The sequence below is a fragment of the Drosophila montana genome, unplaced genomic scaffold (assembly GCF_035044405.1).
Source record: "Drosophila montana isolate Dmon_TW-CO22-7 unplaced genomic scaffold, ASM3504440v1 contig_402_1, whole genome shotgun sequence".
Taxonomy (NCBI): Eukaryota; Metazoa; Arthropoda; class Insecta; order Diptera; family Drosophilidae; genus Drosophila; species Drosophila montana.
Window position 1 is genome coordinate 4,055,905 of NW_026998739.1, and position 20,980 is coordinate 4,076,884.

At 38.8% G+C, this 20,980-nt stretch overlaps 7 protein-coding genes and 1 long non-coding RNA gene across 11 annotated transcripts in view; 7 read left to right on the forward strand and 1 right to left on the reverse strand.

Annotated features, from left to right (window-relative positions):
* Positions 1 to 334, forward strand: part of LOC135439343 (uncharacterized) — a 130,213-nt gene extending 129,879 nt beyond the window's left edge. For all 3 annotated transcript variants that reach the window (XR_010438037.1, XR_010438036.1, XR_010438038.1), the window contains one exon: positions 320 to 334. This is a non-coding gene — a long non-coding RNA (uncharacterized LOC135439343). The remainder of the gene's footprint in view (positions 1 to 319) is intronic.
* The window catches only part of Ddr (discoidin domain-containing receptor 2), a 140,990-nt gene extending 124,425 nt beyond the window's left edge, over positions 1 to 16,565 (reverse strand). Inside the window, exon 1 of the mRNA XM_064698043.1 lies at positions 16,450 to 16,565. The gene's annotated coding sequence lies outside the window, so the exon portion shown is untranslated. The remainder of the gene's footprint in view (positions 1 to 16,449) is intronic.
* Positions 3,409 to 4,267, forward strand: LOC135439332 (arylalkylamine N-acetyltransferase-like 2). 2 transcript variants are annotated; one of them, XM_064698051.1, is made up of 2 exons: positions 3,409 to 3,871; positions 3,930 to 4,083. In XM_064698051.1, the coding sequence occupies exons 1-2, from the start codon at positions 3,545 to 3,547 to the stop codon at positions 3,948 to 3,950; spliced, it is 348 nt and encodes a 115-aa protein (XP_064554121.1). In that variant the 5' UTR covers positions 3,409 to 3,544; the 3' UTR covers positions 3,951 to 4,083. The 2 variants fall into 2 exon arrangements, with proteins under 2 accessions (XP_064554121.1, XP_064554120.1); XM_064698050.1 differs by having other exon boundaries at positions 3,508 to 3,842; positions 3,930 to 4,267.
* Positions 5,467 to 6,198, forward strand: LOC135439333 (arylalkylamine N-acetyltransferase-like 2). Its single transcript, XM_064698052.1, has one exon. The coding sequence runs from the start codon at positions 5,480 to 5,482 to the stop codon at positions 6,143 to 6,145; it is 666 nt and encodes a 221-aa protein (XP_064554122.1). The 5' UTR covers positions 5,467 to 5,479; the 3' UTR covers positions 6,146 to 6,198.
* On the forward strand, positions 8,395 to 9,213 carry LOC135439331 (arylalkylamine N-acetyltransferase-like 2). Its single transcript, XM_064698049.1, has one exon. The coding sequence runs from the start codon at positions 8,434 to 8,436 to the stop codon at positions 9,106 to 9,108; it is 675 nt and encodes a 224-aa protein (XP_064554119.1). The 5' UTR covers positions 8,395 to 8,433; the 3' UTR covers positions 9,109 to 9,213.
* On the forward strand, positions 10,715 to 11,465 carry LOC135439334 (arylalkylamine N-acetyltransferase-like 2). Its single transcript, XM_064698053.1, has one exon. The coding sequence runs from the start codon at positions 10,757 to 10,759 to the stop codon at positions 11,408 to 11,410; it is 654 nt and encodes a 217-aa protein (XP_064554123.1). The 5' UTR covers positions 10,715 to 10,756; the 3' UTR covers positions 11,411 to 11,465.
* Positions 11,779 to 12,541, forward strand: LOC135439330 (arylalkylamine N-acetyltransferase-like 2). Its single transcript, XM_064698047.1, has one exon. The coding sequence runs from the start codon at positions 11,812 to 11,814 to the stop codon at positions 12,508 to 12,510; it is 699 nt and encodes a 232-aa protein (XP_064554117.1). The 5' UTR covers positions 11,779 to 11,811; the 3' UTR covers positions 12,511 to 12,541.
* On the forward strand, positions 12,659 to 13,602 carry LOC135439335 (arylalkylamine N-acetyltransferase-like 2). Its single transcript, XM_064698054.1, has one exon. The coding sequence runs from the start codon at positions 12,793 to 12,795 to the stop codon at positions 13,438 to 13,440; it is 648 nt and encodes a 215-aa protein (XP_064554124.1). The 5' UTR covers positions 12,659 to 12,792; the 3' UTR covers positions 13,441 to 13,602.
* Positions 16,566 to 20,980: the final 4,415 nt, after the last annotated feature.

Genomic DNA, 20,980 nt, shown 5'->3' on the forward strand with positions numbered 1-20,980 from the left:
TTGTTGTTTTTACATGTGTTGGATTTTCGATTTATGAATGAATAAAGTTCGAACACCGTAATTATAAAAATTAAGTTGATAAACATAAGTATTGTAAATTGAGAATATACAACTACGTTGGCCAGAAAAAAAAAGAAAAGAAATAAAAAAAATGTTTTATATAAAAAAAAACAAACTTTTTTAAATAATTAAATTATTTTACTTTTAATATGCCCAGTTTTGTTCAAAATCGATTCCTCTTTTTTACATAAATTTGTATATTATATTATTTTAAGTATCGATTTTTACTATTATTACATTTTAATGATTATTTTATTAGTTAATGATTAATATGTATTATACATAAATATGAATATTATATTATGTATTATATATAACAAAATAATAATTAACAATCCAAGCTTTCTTCAGGCTTATAATTTTTTCGTTTTGTGGATTCTTTTTGGAATTTTTTAGGAATTGGTGACTTCTATAATATGCATAATATAATATAATGACACGGACATATTTCAACATAAGGAAAGTAATAGTAAAAAATATTAACCCTGTGAAAGACAATTGGGGTAAGTCAAATTTATTTGAAGTACTTTAAATTCTATTTATGGAAATGTTACGATTTTTACTCGAATGACGACTAACCAAGTTCCCTAGAAAACAGTTCCAGCGAAAAAAACTTAGGGTATATTTAAAAGTTGCTTTTTAAATATATTTGACAAAAGAAAACAAACAAGAGTTATTTTCCACATTCAGCTCTAGGGTAACTCGGCTGCTTTTATGGGAAATAGTTTATAATTTTTCATTTAGTATTTAGATTAATTGAATTAATTAAGATAGTAAATGCCCATATTGATGTTATTTATAACATTTTGCAAAGCATTTCTCATATCACATTAATTTGCCACTTTGATACATTTTAAAATAATCTTAAAAAAATGCAAAGTAAATAAACAAACTGGAAAAATGTTGATTGAAAAAAACAAGGAAAACAAAAAATAAACATAAATAATGCCCCACACAGACTCACAACATTTTTCTTTTCTTTTTTTGTATATATAAATATTCATACAAAAAGCAAGAGAAGTAAAAAATTTAAAAGAGCGAGTCGGCACAGCTACTGACCACTTGAAAGGAAATCAGATAAACGAATTGAATTGAATTGAATTTAGTTAGTCGGTAGGCAGCTGGAATTATAATAATGCGTTACACATTGTGTAGGCAGCGTAGCAGAGCTAGAGGGTCCACCCCCCCACTCCGAACACTGGCAACAGCTTGGGTCTCTGTCCGATTTCAATAGGCTTGTTCGATGCGAGTTTTCTTTACTAATTAACCTAGCACAAATTAGCGGGACCCCCTGGCTGAGATCTACAATGCGCTGATAAACAATGGAGGCAGCCAAAGATTTCGAAAGCGAGCATCGTACTCGACCCCCGCGGTGCATGCGTCCAGCGTCGCATTCGAAAATGGTTTAATAAATTAATTACCTACACGATATCATCGAAATCAAGTGGCACAAGTAGCAGTTGTTCGTGGCATTCCCTAAATCTAAATTGTATATTTAGTTCCACTGAGTAAAGTTCAAAGTTGAGGGCAGGTTCTCATTAGCTGGAAATGGTCTTTTAATACGCATGCACTTTTGGGGCATAACAAATTTAAAGCCAACTTGTTACATTGAATTCTAAAAATAATTTAAATTATTTCCATATTTTTATATATTTTTATTTTTATTTAACTTATAAAGTTGATGTCTGGAAACTCTTTATTTATGTATGTTTGTTGTCTCTCTCTCCCGCAAATTCCAATATATATTTATTTTATTTTACTATGGGCCTAGAAGATAGTTGAATCCAAGCCCACGTCTATTTTGCCTGGTTTTGCAGCCCTGGCCTGGGGTCATATCTGTGGCATTCTATCGGTTCCATTGTCATTTTAATATCTCGCCAGAAATCTAAGTCATTGAGGATGATTTGATTAAATTGCTTCTTTGAAGCTGTGTGTGCCCACAGCAAACACGAAGGCATTGTTGTCATCTTCATCAGTGGGCTAGTCAGTCGGTCACATTAGGGGATCGTTTGTCGCCCTTGTCTTCGTTAGTGCGTCATCAAGAGCAGAGCTATTTTTTCAATTTTCATTTCTCTTATTCTTTACTTTTTTAATAAATAACAAGAAGCAGCAGCTAAAGGCAGGGCATAGCACCAGGCCACACTTGTTTTAAATTAATCTTCATTAGGGTCAGCAAGACAATAACACAAGTGGCGGGCTTTCGAGGTCGCTGTGCCGCAGCAGGGCATATGTTGCAAGTTTTATTGTACACCCGCTCGTGACCCCCGCCCGTTGGCCGCTGCTTCTGTTGCGTGGTGCGAACTTTGATTGAATTTTCATTAATTTCTGCTGCGGTCGCAACTTTTTCAGCAAATGTGCGCCATAAATCATAGGACTATAAAAACAACTAGTGTGTGCGGAGGGTGGAGGGTAGTTAAAAATATAATATATAGAAATTTTAACTGGAGAATGTTGTCAACTTTTCACTTTTAATTAGTTGTGAAACCTGCAAAAATTTGGGTCACGTTGCACGAGCATAAATCAAAAATGCACTTCGGCAAATATTTGAACAGAAATTTTTGCCTCGTTCATGCCACCCAAAAGTATGCAACAGTGCGCCGCAACTGGGCGTGGCATGCGGAGGCGTCTAAAGGTATTCATGGCCGCGGCTTTAGCATATCATATTTTGAACAATGGCAAAAATTGCTACGCAACAACTAATCAAAATTAATTTAAAACCGCTCATCAATTTATTTTAATCAGCTGCATGCAAAACTCAAAATTTCTGATTAACTTTGTGATAAACTTGCTACCGGCAAATTGAAGAGCCTCGACTTTAAGCACCTGACTACGACGACGACGCAGCATGCAACAACAGCTGCAACAGCAACAGCAACAAAAACAAAAAGCAACAACAACTGTAACTAGTCTGGCATAACATGGCCAACAGACTGTTTAGGTTGTACAGACACTGTGCAGACTGGTCCAGGTCCAGTCTGGCCGCCCCCTCTTTAACTCTCAGCTCCGTTTCTCACTGTCGAACTTATCCAGCAGACATGTAAATTATGTTGGTTTTTGCCCAGTTTGGGATTTGGCTGGCATTCCAGCTGACCAACAGACAGCCTCACACCCACCTAACAGTTCTCTGTTTTTTGGCTATCTGTTTCTCTGTTATTGTGGCTGCTTAAAGCGTTTCTAATTTTTGGTTTTTGTTTGCATTGTAAGAGAGGGAGAGTACAGAGTGCAGAAAAAGAGAATGAACACCGCACAGACATTAAATTCGTGAATATATTTGTTTCCTACCAGGCAAAAATGAGTTGAGCTTTCAAGAGCTTTGTTGACATCAAAACAAGCTATCAAACCATCACCATCTGATCTATAAGCATATACACACTATCAGGCATACTATATATAATGATAAGAAAACAGACGGATCATACATCACATAAATAACGCTGGTGGCCGAAAGCTTTTGCATTTCTATAGTGATCACCAAAAGCCCAACATGCCAACGGAACTGGACTCAAAGGATGGCATCCTCATCCGCATCATGACGGTGGCCGACTACCAGCCACTGAAGACCCTCATGAGGGGCAATTTCTTTAAAGGAGAGCCGCTCGGTGAGCTTTACGAAGAAGAATGGGTCAAAGAATACCACGATGAGTTTTACCTTTCTAAAATTAAGCAGGGCACCTGCTTGTTGGCTGTAGATGAGAACAACGGCGGACGCATTGTGGGCTACGTACTGGCACATGCTCAGACTCCTGACGATGTGGAAAAGTATCGCAAGAAGGCCGCTGCCAGTGAGCCAAATACTTGGGGGGATATGCTTGTATTTCTATCCAAAATCAATATCGAAGTTAATCTTTTTACGCGTTATGGAATTACAGAACCGCTCCTCTCCCACATAACCCATGTGGATGCCTCAATGCGTGGCAAAGGGCTGGGCTCACGTCTGGCTGCCGCTCTGATGGAAGTTGGCCGCAGTAAGGACTTTCCCCTGATGGCAGCACACTGCACAAGCTTCTACTCGGCCCGCCTGAAAAAAGCCTTGGGCATGGAATGCGTATACTCGATAGCCTATGCCGATTACAAGGACGCCAGTGGCCAAGTTGTGTTCAAACCAGCTGCACCCCACACACATTTACGTGTTATGGTCATCAAACTCTAAATTGTGTTATTGGTATTATGTAAATGAAGCAATATTTGATATTTAATTGCAAATGCATTTGCCTAGCTGTTTCTATTCAATTTGGTGATTATAGTCGGCTCCCTAAAAAATATTCGGGGCTTGGAATTGCATAGAAAAGTGTGTTTATGCCATGGTCCTTTTTATACCCTTTCAGAGGGTATTATAATTTTTGTTGTGAAATGTGTTACGCATATATATTCTTGATCAGTATCAACAGCCGAGTCGTTATAACCATGTCCGTCTGTCTGTTTCTATGCGAACTAGTCTCTAAGTCTTAAAGCTATTTTTATGAGAAGTCCCTCTTTCTGTTGCACGCAGCACATATGTCAAAACCAGCTGGATCGGACCACTATATCATATAGCTGCCATAGGAACGATTGGTCGAAAAGCAAGTTCTTGTATGAAATCTTTATGTTTATTTAAATGTCTTGACCAAACTCGGCATGTATTAGTTTTACTATGCTCCTCATATATATGCAAAATCCTATCAGACCAATATATCATATAGCTGCCATAGGAACGATCGGTCGAAAATTAAGTTGTTGTATGGAAAACTTCTTTGTTTTTCAAGATATCTAAACAATAATCGGCATTAACTATTTTCCCTGTTCTTCTTAGATACGGGCAAAGCACAATGAGCATTATGGAAAGGTTGGGTCTGCATGGGTATTAAATCTTCGGCGTGCCGAAGATAGCCCTTCTTTCTCTTTTTTAATTATGGAGAGCATATGAACGTTATCTTATATATGAGAACATATAAAAAAAGTTATGTATATTATAGAAAAAAACCTAAAAAATCATGTTTCGTAATCTATGTTTTTCGATATAAAGAAAACAGAAAAAGATATCGGAAGATGTTATTAGCTCAGACTGCGAATGGTGTAGTTTGACATATTTTCAGATTTGTTGTCTTCAGCTTCTTTAGTTTCCGAGATTGACGCGCTCAAAGAGGGCACGGGCACTTGTTTCTACCAGTTTCTACTTGTTTCCTACCAGGCTAAATTTGCAGAGCATGAGTTGAGTTTTCAAGAGCTTTATGTTTTATTATATGATATGGTTTGACATGCAGCTTATCAGCCGTTGCGATCAAAACTAGCTATCAAACCATCACCATCTGCTCTATAAGCATATACACACTATCAGGCATACTATATATAATGATAAGAAAACAGACGGATCATACATCACATAAATAACACTGGTGGCCGAAAGCTTTTGCATTTCTAAAGTGATCACCAAAAGCCCAACATGCCAACGGAACTGGACTCAAAGGATGGCATCCTCATCCGCATCATGACGGTGGCCGACTACCAGCCACTGAAGACCCTCATGAGGGGCAATTTCTTTAAAGGAGAGCCGCTCGGTGAGCTTTACGAAGAAGAATGGGTCAAAGAATACCACGATGAGTTTTACCTTTCTAAAATTAAGCAGGGCACCTGCTTGTTGGCTGTAGATGAGAACAACGGCGGACGCATTGTGGGCTACGTACTGGCACATGCTCGGACCCCTGACGATGAGGAAAAGGAGCGTAAGAGGGCCGCTGCCAGTGAGCCAAATACATGGGACGATATACTTGTGTTTCTGTCCAAAATCGATACCGAAGTCAATCTCTTCAAACGTTATGGAATTTCCGAGCTGCTCTACTCCTATATAACCCATGTGGTTGCCTCAATGCGTGGCAAAGGGCTGGGCTCACGTTTGGCTGCCGCTCTGATGGAAGTTGGTCGCAGCAAGGGATTTTCCCTCATTGCAGCACACTGCACTAGCTTCTACTCGGCCCGCCAGATGGCAGCCTTGGGCATGGAATGCGTATACTCGATAGCCTATGCCGATTACAAGGACGCTAGTGGCCAAGTTGTGTTCAAACCAGTTGCACCCCACACACATTTACGTCTTATGGTCATCAAACTATAAATTGTGCTGTTGTTATTATGTAAATGAAGCAATATTTGATATTTACTTGCAAATGTATCTGTCCAGTTATTTCTATTTAATTTGGTGCTTACAGTCCGATCCCTAAAAAATATTCGGGGTTAAGAATTGCATAGAAAAGTGTGTTTATGCCATGGCGTTTTTTTTTTAAATTATGGAGAGAATATGAATCGTTATCTTATATATGTGAACATATACAAAAAGTTTTGTATATTATAGAAAAAAAAACCGTGTTATCGTAATCGATATTTATCGATATTAGGAATATAGAAAAAGATATCGGAAGATGTTATTAGCTCAGATTGCGAATGGTGTAGTTTGACATATTTTCAGATTTGTTGTCTTCAGCTTTTTTATACAAATACACGGGCATGATCAAGAGCATATATCCACATGGGGTCTGATACGCAGACATTCGTTTAAAGAGAGAAGTGGCTTCTAGCCAGACAGAATTTTCTATGAACTATGTGAGTGCTTAAGAGATCAGAAACAATGAGTAGACTCTTTATTTTTCGGCACTTGTCTCTTTAGCTAAGACTATTTTATGTTATGATTAGATAGTTATCATACCCTTAGATATAATTAGCACTTATATGGCCTTGTTTTGCATACCTCTCATAAAATTGCCAAAATACTCCGACAATAAATCATGAATTTTTTGTTAGGAGGAGGACATTTCCTACATCATAAACTGTTCATAAAAAAAAATCATGCCGTAATCTGCTGATTCTAATACAATATTATGTAGGTGCTATGGAAAGTTTTAATTCCATTCGAAGAATCTTTAAAAAAAACTAGTTCGTTTTTGGTAAACTTTATTTCCATAAATAATAATTCATTCATAAGTACTTACTAGCTTTCCTAGCAAGGGGTATCTCGTACTTTCCTTTTTATTTCATTGCGGATCATACAAAGTATTACATTATAAAATTGAATCATATAGGAGTTAACGAACCAGCTGACTAACATATAAAAAAGCTAACAATAATAAAATGCGGGTGTAAAGCCATATACGCAAGATAAGACAATCATATAATAATCACAACAGTTATAATTAGGCTCAAATAAAGTAAAATTTTATTTAAATAGGATGACGCGTAAACCTTGTAAGACATCAACAATTGGTTGTCAATATAAATGAAATAATAAAAATAAAATGTAGGAAAATAGTTTCAAAGTGTTTCCAACTGAAATTAATTAGAAATCCATTGATGAGCTGTACACATTTTATACCCTGAACCCATTGAAAATGGGTAAAAAGGGTATAATGTATTTGTGCAAATGTATGTAACAGGCAGAAGGCTGCATCTTCGACCCCATAAAGTATATATATCCTTGGTCAGCATCAACAGCCGGGTCGATCTAGCCATGTCCGTCTGTCTGTCCGTCTGTCCGTCTGTCCGTCCGTCCGTCCGTATGTATGAACGCAAGGAACCTTTAAATAATAGCTTCTAGAAAAATATATATATATTAAGTTTCTTTAATTTTATAGCTATCACCACCTCCCCGCGACTACCTCATAGCTATAAATCAAGTAAATAAACCAATTTAAGCTGCCCACCAATTTAAGCCACAATTTAAATACATTTGACTTTTTGAGAATACACAAACATTCTAGAACATAAAAAGACGTACTGTTGAAAATGTCATCAAGATCGGTTAAGAAACACAGAAATTATTAAAGAAAACGTATTTGGCATTCCTTGTATCAGCGGCAGCAAGCGCAAATTCCAAAAATTTCTGTATGCATGTACACACACATTCATGCGCGTCTTTCTTGAATTCTATAAACAGCATTGCAATTGCGATTGCATTGTTTTCTGTGCTGCTATTTTAATTCCTTGTTATTCATTAAGACTCAATGATTGGTGTGGATGTTGAGTAGAGGCTGCAGCAAGTAATGCGGACAGTTGCGAGTTCGAAGCCTGCCAAGGAAACTTTTTTTTTTAATTTATCTTTAGTTTAATTTTTAATTTTTTTAAATATATCTATTTAAGCAGGGTATCCCCTAGTCGGGAGCTCCCGACTTGAACCTCTTACTTGTTGATACTCGAGTTATATTAAAGTGTACGTCAATTCAAGTGTCGATATTGTTTGGGGCTGATAAGTGCGAAAGAGAGAGCGTAAACAAGGCGATTGCCATACTATATAGTATACTTTATTTTTGCACCCTATCATGCATACTACAGTTAAACGATAAGAAATCTAATATAAATAGATACGCTGGGCCGAAAGTGTTGCAGTTCTACAGTGAATACGGAAAAAACAACATGCCAACGGAACTGGACTCAAAGGATGGCATCCTCATCCGCATCATGACGGTGGCGGACTACCAGCCAGTGAAGATATTTATGGGGGGTAATTTCTATAATGGAGAGCCGCTCTGTGCGTCTTCTGGAGAGGATGTGCAGAAATGCTATGAGAAGGAGAACGATGAGTATCATATATCCATGATAGAGCAGGGCACCTGCCTGTTGGCTGTGGATGAAAACAATGGCGGACGCATTGTGGGCTTGGTCCTGGCGGGTGCTCAGTTTCCCAGCGATTTGGAGAAGCATCGCAAGGAGGCCGCTGCTATGGAGCCAAATACCTGGGGACGCATTGCCGTCTTCTTGTCCAAAATCGAAATCGAAATCAATCTCTTCGAGCGTTACGGAGTTTCCAAAATCCTCTACTCCCACATAACCAATGTGGATGCCTCAATGCGTGGCAAGGGGCTGGGCTCACGTCTGGCTGCCGCTCTGATGGAAGTTGGTCGCAGCAAAGGCTTTCCCATCATGGTAGCCTACTGCTCCAGCTACTACTCGGCACGTCAGAAGGAAGCCTTGGGCATGGAGTGCGTATATTCGATAGCCTATGCAGATTACAAGGACGCCAGTGGCCAAGTTGTGTTCAAACCAGCTGCACCTCACACACATTTACGTGTTATGGTCATCAAACTCTAAGCAGCTAGTATATTTGCACCATTTAGTGATAATAAATTAGGCAAAAAATATTTGTTATCTAGTTGTAAATAAATTTTTCCACCAGTTGCTGTATCTATTCAATAACATGGCAATTTGTTGCTTTGACTATTTTTCGATAGAAGATAGGCCAGCTTTTCTGAGAACTCAATGGCAGAAAACGTAAAAACAAGATTAACACTGTGTTTAATTTGTTGACTGTTTAATTGCAGAGCACAAGCCAATTAATATATAGTACAAATTAATCAAAATAATTCAATAATCAAGGATATTTCTATTGTGATGCACTGAATGAAGGTGAATGAGGTGCATAAGCAAAAGTTTAATTTTTGTCCAGTTGTCTAAAACTTCCACTCTCAGCCTAAAAATGAATCCATACAACTCACCGCCACGGGCGGAAGATAAGCAAAAGACGTTTAATTCAAAATATTTTAAATATATATATTTTACACAATTCCGACTTTTTTATCATTTAATTTTCAACCACGCAATTTCTGGTAATTTAATATCTTATGACTAACACTTTAATTACACTTTCTGGATGAACTAAGCCCAGTTGCTTTCAAACCGTCCGCTTCAAATGTGCAAGCTCATTTTATGACCAAGTCGTAATTGTTCCCCATAGAAGCAAAGTCAATGTCAGCGTATTTGTATCTTTAAGATACCTAATGGCCCAACACATTGTATTGGATTACAAACACAATTAAGGCAGAGTGTAAAAAAGTGAAAACGCAGCGATGACAACGTCGCTTGACGCTTGTCGTGTAACTGAGCTCAAAACATAATGCAATGGACTACTAAATGAAAAGAAATTGATAAACTTGTATAATATAGAACAAAAAAGCTTTGCACAATAAAGATGATTCCATGTGTGGAATTGTATAGAAATACTGGCAAGTATTACGCGGGTTTACTTGGAAGACATCGCCAATATGTTGTTTGAAATGGGAAAAAAACTGTGAAAAATTCAGCTACCTAGAAGCTGCTGATATACAAAATTAAAACTGTGTCTGCCTTAATCTATGAAAAATTCTTTACTCAAAAACATCCATACTATCGATAGAGAAGCCGATACTTTGACAGCTTAGGCCTGTGCCTTGTAAAGCAATCAATCAAGCAGTCAGTTAGTCAGTCAGTCAGTCAGTCAGTCAGTCAGTCAGTCAGTCAGTCAGTCAGTCAGTTAGTCAGTCAGTCAGTCAGTCAATCAATCAGTCAGTTAGTCAGTCAATCAATCAGTCAGTTAGTCAGTTAGTCAGTTAGTCAGTTAGTCAGTCAGTCAGTCAGTCAGTCAATCAATCAGTCAGTCAGTCAGTCAGTCAGTCAGTCAGTCAGTCAATCAGTCAGTCAGTCACTCAATCAGTCAGTCAGTCAGTCAATCAGTCAGTCAGTCAGTCAGTCAGTCACTCAATCAGTCAGTCAGTCAGTCACTCAGTCAGTTAGTCAGTCAGTCAGTCAGTCAATCAGTTAGTCACACAACCCGGATACAAATGCCATTCCATGCAATTGGCTCTTGGGTTGCTGAAGTTCAAGTTATTTGAAGCTCATCCGTTCCGCAGTGCTCACACTTGATAAGATACAAAACCATCCAAAGCTCTCCGGCTGCCTTCAGTAAAGCTCTGAGACTTGCGAGATGTCGACGATCGTGCGGGAAATGAAAGCGGCTGATATTGAGGAGGCCAGCCGGTTTCTACACGAACATTTCTACACTGGTGAACCGCTCTTGGAGACATATGCCGAAAAACAACATCTAATTCTTGATGTTAATAAAAGAGCGTATAAGGAATCGTGTATACAACAGGGCACTTCGTTGGTTGCCGTTGATCAGAGTAAAGATGATCGAATTGTGGGCGTGGCATATACTGGAGTACTGAATGGGAAAGAATTGGAACAGAATTGGAACGAATTGAATGGGAAGAAACGTACGCAATTCATGGAACATGTGAAATACTATCTGATCAACATTAAGAGAAACGCTCAGTTTTTCAAGCAATACGGAGTTTCGGATGTGCTCTATTTGAAAGTTCTGGCCGTGGATTCTGCAGTCCGTCGTCAGGGCGTGGGCCGTCGCCTGGTAACTGCATTAATAGAAGTGGGCCGAGCCAAGGGGTATTCCCTGCTGGTGGCAACCTGCACCGGCCTCTACTCGACGCAACTCATGGCCTCTCTGGGCATGGAGTGTGTACACTCCGAACTCTACTGCGACTATAAAGATGATGATGGTAATGTGGTGTTCAAGCCGCAAGCACCACATACAAAGGCGAGCGTTATGGCATTAAAATTGTAGGAATTCTAATGAAAAAATACTCAAACTATATGATATTAATAAACATCATACAATATTCCATATGAGTTTCAATCGCAGCCTATAAATTATTCTTTACAAATTAAAAAACCTATATTTTAGTCTTGAGATACATTTAGCACATAGTTACAGGGTAAATTCTAGTCTAGTACTCTCATGAAGTATTTTCTATCGTGTTGTCTTATCAGTTCAGTGCGTTATCTTGTCAAAGCCGTGATGCAATCACATGATAATGCTCAGGTCTGAGAGTTTGTGAACTTAAGTTCAAGTTCAACTAATTGAATTTTCGCGATAAGCCCACTTGAATGGGCCACCTACGAAATACGCATAAAACCGTAAAGTCACCCTACAACTGCATTGAGTTAGTCCCCGGAGCTAGCGACATGACGACGATCGTGCGGGAAATGAAATTGGAAGATATCGATGAGGCCAGCCTCTTCATACGTGATCATTTTTACGGCCATGAGCCCCTAATGCAGACGCCCGGCGAACATCCGTTGATCTACGACGATCCCCAGAAGCGGAAGTATCGCCTCTCGCTCATACAGCAGGGCACCTCGTTGGTTGCAGTTGACCAGAGCAAGGGCGGTCGCATTGTGGGCGTGGCATTTGCCGGTATAATGCATCCCAGCGACCTGGAGCTGAACTGGAGCGAGGTCAACGAGCGCAAGCCCAAGCTGCTAATCGAACACATACATTATTTTCTGTGCAACATCAAGAAACACGCTCAGTTCTTTGAGCACTACGACGTTACGGATGCTCTATATCTGAAAACTCTGGCCGTGGACTCGACGATGCGTCGTCAGGGACTCGCACGCCGTCTGGTTGTTACCCTAATGGAGCTGGGCCGCACCAGGGGAATTCCACTGATGGTGGCCACCTGCACTGGTGCCTACTCGACGCGTCTGATGGCCTCGCTGGGCATGGAGTGCGTGCACTCGGAACTCTATGCGGACTTCAAGGATGAGGATGGCAACGTGGTGATTCAGCCGCCCGCGCCACACACAGAGGCGAGCGTCATGGCCATTAAGTTGCAGGAAATGCCCTCATATAATCCGGGTCTTTATAAGACATTTTTCTAGTAATAGCAAATATAATTAAATTTTAATTTTAGCTTTTCTTTGAGACTATTTATTTTTAATTTTATTTCACAAATTTTTGAAAACGTGACTGATGTAAATACTATTTGTAACCTTATCAGTTAAATTTCTTTATCGCCTGAGTTTGTCAATTCGTGAATACATATATGTAGTATATATATATGTGACATTATCGCATCGTCAGCTTTTTGGCGATAAGCCCACTCGAAAAGCTCAACTGCTGTTCAGCATGTTTCTTCAGTTAGTTACTGACCAGTTTGCAACATGATGACTATCGAGCTGCGCGCCATGAGAGAGGATGATATTGAAGAGGCAACACTCTTTTTGCGTGACCATTTCTACGGGCATGAGCCGCTCATGCAAACGCCCGGAGATCACCAGGTGATCTTTGACGATCCGAAGCGAAGGGAGTATCGCCTGTCGCTCATACGGCAGGGCACTTCCCTAGTCGCCCTAGAGGGTGATCGCTTTGTGAGCGTGGCTTTTGCTGGTGTATTGCAGCCCGGCGATCTGGAGCAGAATTGGCTTGAAGTCAATGAGCAGAAGCCGAAGAGTCTAATTGAACATACTCATTACTTTCTGTCCGACATTGAGCGAAGAGCGCGCTTGTTTGAGCATTACGGCGCATTAGATACCCTTTATCTGAGCATCCTGGCAGTGGATGGCTCAGTGCGTCGTCAAGGACTGGGACGCCGTCTGGTTACCGCGCTGATGGAAGTGGGTCGCGCCAAGGGACTGCCCCTGCTGGTGGCCACCTGCACTAGTCTCTACTCGGCACGTGTGATGGCCGCCCTAGGAATGGAATGTGTGCTGTCCGAGGCATATGCGAATTACAAGGATGAGCACGGAAATGTGGTGATACAACCGCCAGCGCCACACACCGAGGCGCGTGTAATGGCAATAAAATTGTAGGCGAAGAGCTCTTAAAAATTTACTGGCCACCATATAAACTTAAGTATGTAAACTACTTTAAGAAACTATAAATTCTGGTTGGGGAAATAACTTGAAGTGATAGGCGAAACTATCTTCAGATTCACATTAAAGACAACAATTTGTATGAGATTGCAAAAAGAATTATATATTCTGTTTTATATGGATGATTTTTATTGGAATAATTGCAGATTTGTTTAATTGAACTCTGACCTCCGAGATTTCTGTTGAATTTGTATATCATAAATGGAGCATGCCCAAGCCTTTATGCATGTGCATTAGATGCGTTTATTTTGCTGGCTGCTTTCTCAACCCACATGCGCTGCAACCCTTTGATGATATCACATATGCACTCCCATTTAAACGGCTCGCTGCTCGCATGCAAAATGCAGGTCATTAGTGCTGCGATCCCGTTTAGCCGCACCCCCGATTCCGGGCCCCGGCTCTCAGGGCAACCCTTTCACGTCAGACGCACGCACTCATTAACCCATTTGACAATAACAAAGTGCAGTCGCAGTCGCAGTCGCAGTAACAGCTCCCCTACCCTCCGCCAACCCCTTCGTCTTGACCGTTGACAACTTTGTAGTCTGTATGTGCGTTTTGTTGTCCTATCAAATTGTTTATGGCCGACTTTAAAGTGCATAGGTTTACTTTTATTTATTTAATTCTCACAGCAGTTTTTGTTGTGAGACTCGCTTTTTATGGCAATTTAATTAGATTAAAAAGCCATAAAAATTGGGTTTAAAATCATTTGGCCTTGGGATTTGTTGCTAAGCATTTTTCTCTTATTTACTTTTTCGGTAATTATTTTAAATTATTGACATTTAATTTGTTGCGTCATTTACGCGTGGACACGGCCTTTAAAGTCTTCGTCCATAAAGCAGGCGAGCGACATAAAAAATTCAACTTTATTGAAATCGATTTGCGGAGAGGCGGGGCAACGGGATTGGGGCAACAAGAGCTGTTGCCATTTTCAGCGAGTTTAATTCTCGATTTTTATTTTCGTGTTGATGACAGCACACTCACACACACACATACACAGACACACACAGACAGACGGCGAACGGAAGAGGCCTGTGTGGCACTTGGGTTGGCCAATGGGGTTGTCTAGTACGTGACCCGCTTAACAAATTGACGCGTGTGCGTCCCCAACCCTAGAGCCAGCCCATTTCGGGCCAACCTCCCGGGCCAACCGTCGATCGTCAATTCCATTTTAAACTGCTCTTTATAGTTATTGCAGTTTTATCTCTTGGCCATTTCGAAAGTCACTTTTGCTCTTTTTAATTAAAACCAACTGCATTTGCTTCGCTTCACGTGAGTTTTGGGCGTGTCGCCGTCGCCGTCGCCGTCTGCTGCTGACCTTGCCACATTTTTTCCTCTTGTTTTTTTTCCCACGCAACCCGCTTAACTATGTATATCTGGTATTTGCCACAACTTGGCCTTTAATATTCATAGCCAACTTCTTTTTCGTTTTCGTAGAAATTTTCACGCTAATTTGCTTGGGTCAACAGTTGTGGACTGTAAATTTTACAGCTAGCTAGTTTTTTTTCTTTCAATTTGCTATTCATTCGATTTTGTCTTCTCATATTTGTCAAAGTTTTTAAACCATCAATTAGCATGATCCGAAGGCTAGACTCAGCCATGGCTACTGAATAGAGCTCATTAGGTTTTGAGGTATTCGGATTAGCTACAGCCCATAACTTTAAAAGCTCAAATTGAATGATCTTCCCTTTGATTGTCAGCGTGCTAGTGCTAATTAATTTTTCTTATTGTATGTCCACTTTTTTCTTATTTTATAAACAACCGCTATAAATATTTTTAGCATAATATTGGTATAAATTATATGTAACGCTTATTATACAAATTCAAATATTAATAGTAATATTTAAAGTTTTTTATTTTAGATATTATACTTAGATAAAATATAGAAACTATACTCTTACATAAAGTATAAATATATATTAAATATCAAATATCGTCCAATTCAAATTTTTATTTATATTTCATATATTAAAGTGCAATATAGAAAATTAACTCTTCTCTAAAATATAAATATAAGTGCTCTATAAGTATAAATTATACAAAACTATAATATACACCCATTTAATATTATCGATAGCTTAAAATACTTTCAACTTCTAAACTTAATTTTTGAACTCAATGAACACAAAACTTAAAGATCTACTTATATGAAAGTGTCTGCGAACTATCTTAGCCAGTCTGAACTTATCGAAGCATTTAAATCAAAATGTATAAATTATTATTGGAAATCATGGACCGTTTTCCAGCACTAATAACAAAAATAACATAAATCTCGGAATCAAAAATAAACGTATCCATTCCCCAAACATAGTTCATCTGATTACCAAAAAGCTTTGATATTTATTTCTCTCAAATCGCGGAAATGCTTAAAATTCGCAATCGGTTTAAGTTTGAAGGGAAAGGACTTTTACTCACAATAGATATAGTAAGAAGAGAACGAGCGAAGGCAAACTAAAACATCGATTAAAAGTTGGCTTTTTAAGAATGTCTTAAACTATACCAGAAACTCTTAAATAACTGACTCCGAGCTAAGTTCAAATTTGTCGCAATTTAATTTTAGATTTAATCCGAATTTTTGCTACACTTTACATCAATTCAATTGAAAAGGGAACAGTCGCTCTCACCCACGAGTTTTATTCTCACATAATCAAATTGACATTAGACATCGTTTAACTTATCTAATTCAGTTAAATGACTATAAACGTGCGTTGTGGGTTGCGGGTTCATTTCTCTGGGTGGCAATTTCAGCGGCCCGGTCGAAATTGAATTTAGATAAAGTTTTCGGGGCTGCCAGAGCGGATAAATAAACAAAAAGAAGAAGAAAATACATACGAAAAAATTCCAAAAACTTGGGGACTCCCCCAAAATAAGAGGAAGACGTTGGATGTGGCTGGCAGGCAAAGTGAATTAAAAGCGCGTTACAAGTTTGTATTTTCGGGTTAAGCTTACCTAGGAAAGGTTCCTCGATTGGGGCTTCATTTAAATATATATGTATGTGCAGATATCGGTATAAAGTCTGTATACTATATGTATATATATATATATGTTTTTTTTAGGAGTAGTTAAGCTCTTCAACATTTGTATTTTTCATAAACTTTTTAATACATTTTTGTTGCTCTCGCGACGGCGGCGCCCCACGCACACACGTGCAGCATGGGGCACACACACACGGACACGAACGCACGCACACGCGCACACGCACACGAGACTGTTGCACAAATGTAACACACTAATTGGCAGCCCCCACACACACACACACACACACACACACAGACGCACACGCTGACACTCAACCGAACACGTTTAAAAACTCGCGAGTACGTGAATTGGAGACGACGCTGGCGCTGGACGATGAAAACGCCGCCAATTTCAATTGCGCGACACGTTACTCCAGCAAAAGTTTCGCAACGACTACCGTTAGCCGACAACTGGCGCTGCCCCAACGAGCGCCGCAATGTTATCCACAGGCACACACACACGCACACGCACACCCATATAGTAACAGTTGCTCGCACACATGCGAATGGGAATGGACGTTGAACATTTTGCCATTTCCTTGCGACGTTTCCTGCTGCCAAAGCAGAGCGCCCGCGAAAGAGCAGGAAAGAGAGCGTGTGAGGAGCCAAAGAAGAGCATGTCATGTAACACTCACATTTGTGTGTGGGTGCGTGTGTGTCTATGTGTGTGTGTGTAGGTGCGAGCCAAAAAAAGAGCGAGGCAGTCGCTAGCGCGTGCACCTGTGTGTGCCGCTTGGACCAGCGCGCAACTCAACGAAGGCTGTAGAGAGCCGCCGAAGAGCGCAACAAAGTTGTTGCATGTGGAACGCATTCCCTAGTTGGATGCCAACTGGGGCAGAGCAGTGCAGGTGCCAGTGCCAGCTGCACAGGTAATTCTGCCTTTTGTTATAATTATGCAAAATGCATTTTTTAAAATTATTAATTTATTATCATAAAATCCATTTAAATATTTTAAGCATCTACAGCCCATCACATATTTTTCTGCACACATTTTACACAATTTTCTTACCTGGCATATTAAATATTTAATATTATTGATTACATTTGCCCGCCCCCACACAAAAAACAAACAACTTAACGTTACATTGTATTTACTTCAAATTGAGTGTGCCCCCAGCGAAGAGCTTATAGTGCGTTTGTGCTCTCTTAAAGTAGCTCGCACACGCTGCGCTCTTTGCGCTCTTGTTATGCTGCTCTGTTTCAAATGCCAAAACGTTGCGTATAAGACGGAACGTTGTGGCACATGGCACATGACTGGCAACTGGTTCGCGTTAAGAGAGCATTTGATAAGAGCGTGTGCTCATAACATATGGCCAGCTGCCTGTTGATGAGACTTCTTCGTTTGTGGTTGTGGACGGAGGTCGTCTGTTCTGCTTCCGGGCTTAGCATTAAATTAAAACATATTTTCGCATTTTTGGGCAATTGTTATTAAATATAAATAAATTTATTTCTGAATTTATATTATTAAAATCAAACCATTTCAAAGTCTACGCCTCTTTTTTTTATATTTTTTTGACTTTTTTTTAAACCATTAAGTTTTTTTAAGTATTCATTTTGTTTATATCTTTTAATAACTTTTATCAGTATTTTATCTATTGTTGCAGCTAATAGTGAGGTTGCTTATTAACTTTTATATATTTATTTAATTAAATATTTGTTCGTTTTGTTTATAAGTTGAAGCCAAATACTTTTCTTTTATATTTTATACTGATTATATTAAATGAAAAATATTATATAATACAAATGTTTGAAACTGTTTTTTTTTTATAGAAAGAATAGAGAATAAACACAATAAATATTATATAGTAGTATATATGAGTTGAGGCCAAATACCTTTGTTTTATATTTATTAGTTATTACATTAAATTAAAAATATAATAGAAAAACTAGAATAAATATTATTTATTTATTTTATTTTATACTGATTATATATAATAACAAATATTGAATAGCAACAATACATTATTAAAGGATTTAAATATTTAGTACATATATTTGAAATTGTATCTATTGTTTTCTATAGAAAGAATAGATCAACTGGCCAAAAATTTAGTTTTTGCTTTCAATCAATTGTATCTTAATGTAGAAAAACTAGTTTTCTTCACAGTCTAGTTTCTCTTTTGTTAAAGTACTCCCCGAAAATGCCGTCAGCTGTTGAAATCGCAGTTCTACGCAGTATTCTAAGAAATCTTCAAGCACACACAAATAATTTATGCACTGAAACAAACACCTCCTCACTGAATATTGAGTAACTCTTTACACCTGCTCCGCTGGCTCTCGCTCTCGCTCTCGCTCTGTCTATGTCGCAGACCTATGCGAGCAATTAGGGCCAGCTGGGTGTCTGAGTGCCCTACCCGTTTGACAATAGATAAGTGAACGTAGCACACATTCGGGTAATCCCCTTCGGGGCGACGACGACGTTGCCAAACATTCAATCAAAAGCTGTCAAAAGTTGCAGCGCCAACAGCTTACCAGCTCGAAATTCCAAGACAAACACAAAATATTTCCAATTGTTTTCAATGCAAACAAAAACTCAAAAACAAAAACAAAAACAAAAAACAAAATCATAAAAAATAAGCTCAAGAAAGTGCATATCAATTTGTTGACATAACAACGAGAACGAAATATTATCAATGAAAAGTTTAAATATAATGAAATCATATTGGATACGTTGCTGGCAGAGGGGAGGCATCATCAACGGGGGGGCGTGTGAGTGCTGACAGTTGCTATTCTTGGCAATTGCCGCAGCTTGAACTTCTTCTGCGCTTCGCCTCGCTTATCGCTGCTCCAATTATGTTTGTTCAACTGTTCAATGGGAAAACTTTGGATGATTTGCGAGCACGATCTCTGTGTGATAACATAATATTATCATATGTCAAATGCCCTTGAATAAATGAGTAAAAGTTTTTCTAATGTTATTCTATAAATTTTAATCACCCTTATTACAATTAGATTAAATAATAGGCTGTAAATGCTGAAAGTAAATTTATAATATATTATTTTTATATAATGAGTAAAAGTTTTTCTAATGATATTCTATAAATTTTAATCACCCTTATTACAATTAGATTAAATAATAGGCTGCAAATGCTGAAAGTAAATTTATAATATATTATTTTTATATAATTTGTATACACTTCTTTAATTTGTTTTGCGAATTTTGTCGTAAGAACTTGTGTATTTATTAACAATTAAAGTTAAAATATTTTGTAAAGTCAAAATTCTCTCAACATTCCCATCGATATCTTTCTACAAGTACCTCATTCGCAGCAAATATTCGTCGGCTCAAACTTTTAAGTCTTGTTGTAAAAATAACACGAGTTTTGAATTTGAAATTAGTTCTTTGCTCAGTGTCTTAGCAGATAATTTGTTTTAACTTTTTTTTTTTCATTTTGGCAACTGTCTGTGGACCGTCTGATGAGCTGCCATTGAATTGGACGGAGTTGAAAATAGCAAACGCATTGCAAAAGTTGCGGGGGCAAAAGACCTTGGCATGACAGCCGTGGCTGACCTTCGGTTCAGGGATTCTTGCAATGTCTGATTGCTGCATTTTGTTTTTGCTGCCCAAAACAATTAGACGAAGTGATTTGTAAAAATGCCCAAATCCCAAGATACAGTCGGCAACACCTACAATGAATCCAAAAAAATGAAAGAACCCTGGCCTGGGGATTAAAAGCCGTGACTCGACACAATCTGCCGCAACCAGAACCACATCAAAGTGGCACATGTGACCAGAACAAAAACGGAATATGGAAAAAGGGAATACAATTCCTAAGAGCTCATATCTGTCCATCTATGTGCATGTGTGTGTGCGGGTGTGTGTGTGTGTGGGTGTAGGCAGCCTTAAAGTCAAGACATCAAAGTGGTTTTCTGACATTTATGAAGAAATGCGCCAGGCGAAAAGTGTTGGAAAATCAATAGGAGTGCGGCAAAAAAAAACAAAACAAAACAAAAGCAAAGGCAAACGGGGAAACTAAAAAACTCAAAGAAAATAGAAAATAGAAAATAGACAAAAAAACCAAAAACAAAATACGCCGCTGCCAACTGACGTGGCAAACTATTTTACACCTGAGCTGTCGCCCTGTCAGAGGCCTTAAAAAACACAAAATAGAGAAAGAATAAACGAAAAAAAAAGTGAAAGAAAAACAAATAGAAAAGCGCTTAAAGTCATGCAGGAGAACAAGCGCACATTTCATGGCTTACGGCCCGCGCGGCAGCCTAATGAAGATATTGGGCACCTACGCTCTCGGCGGAGTGCGGGCATAAAAGGTTTCTAATAACCTGACAACCCTGACAGTTATAATAAGGCAACCTGTCATAAGCTGTTTTCAGGCTCGATTGAGTGTGCATCTGTGTCTGTGTGTGTGTGTGTGTGTGTGTTTGTGTGTTTGTCCCACAGACGCGCTCAACAACTCTTAAAGTTCTCAACACGCTGCACATGAGCCACATTTGCAGCTGCCGCT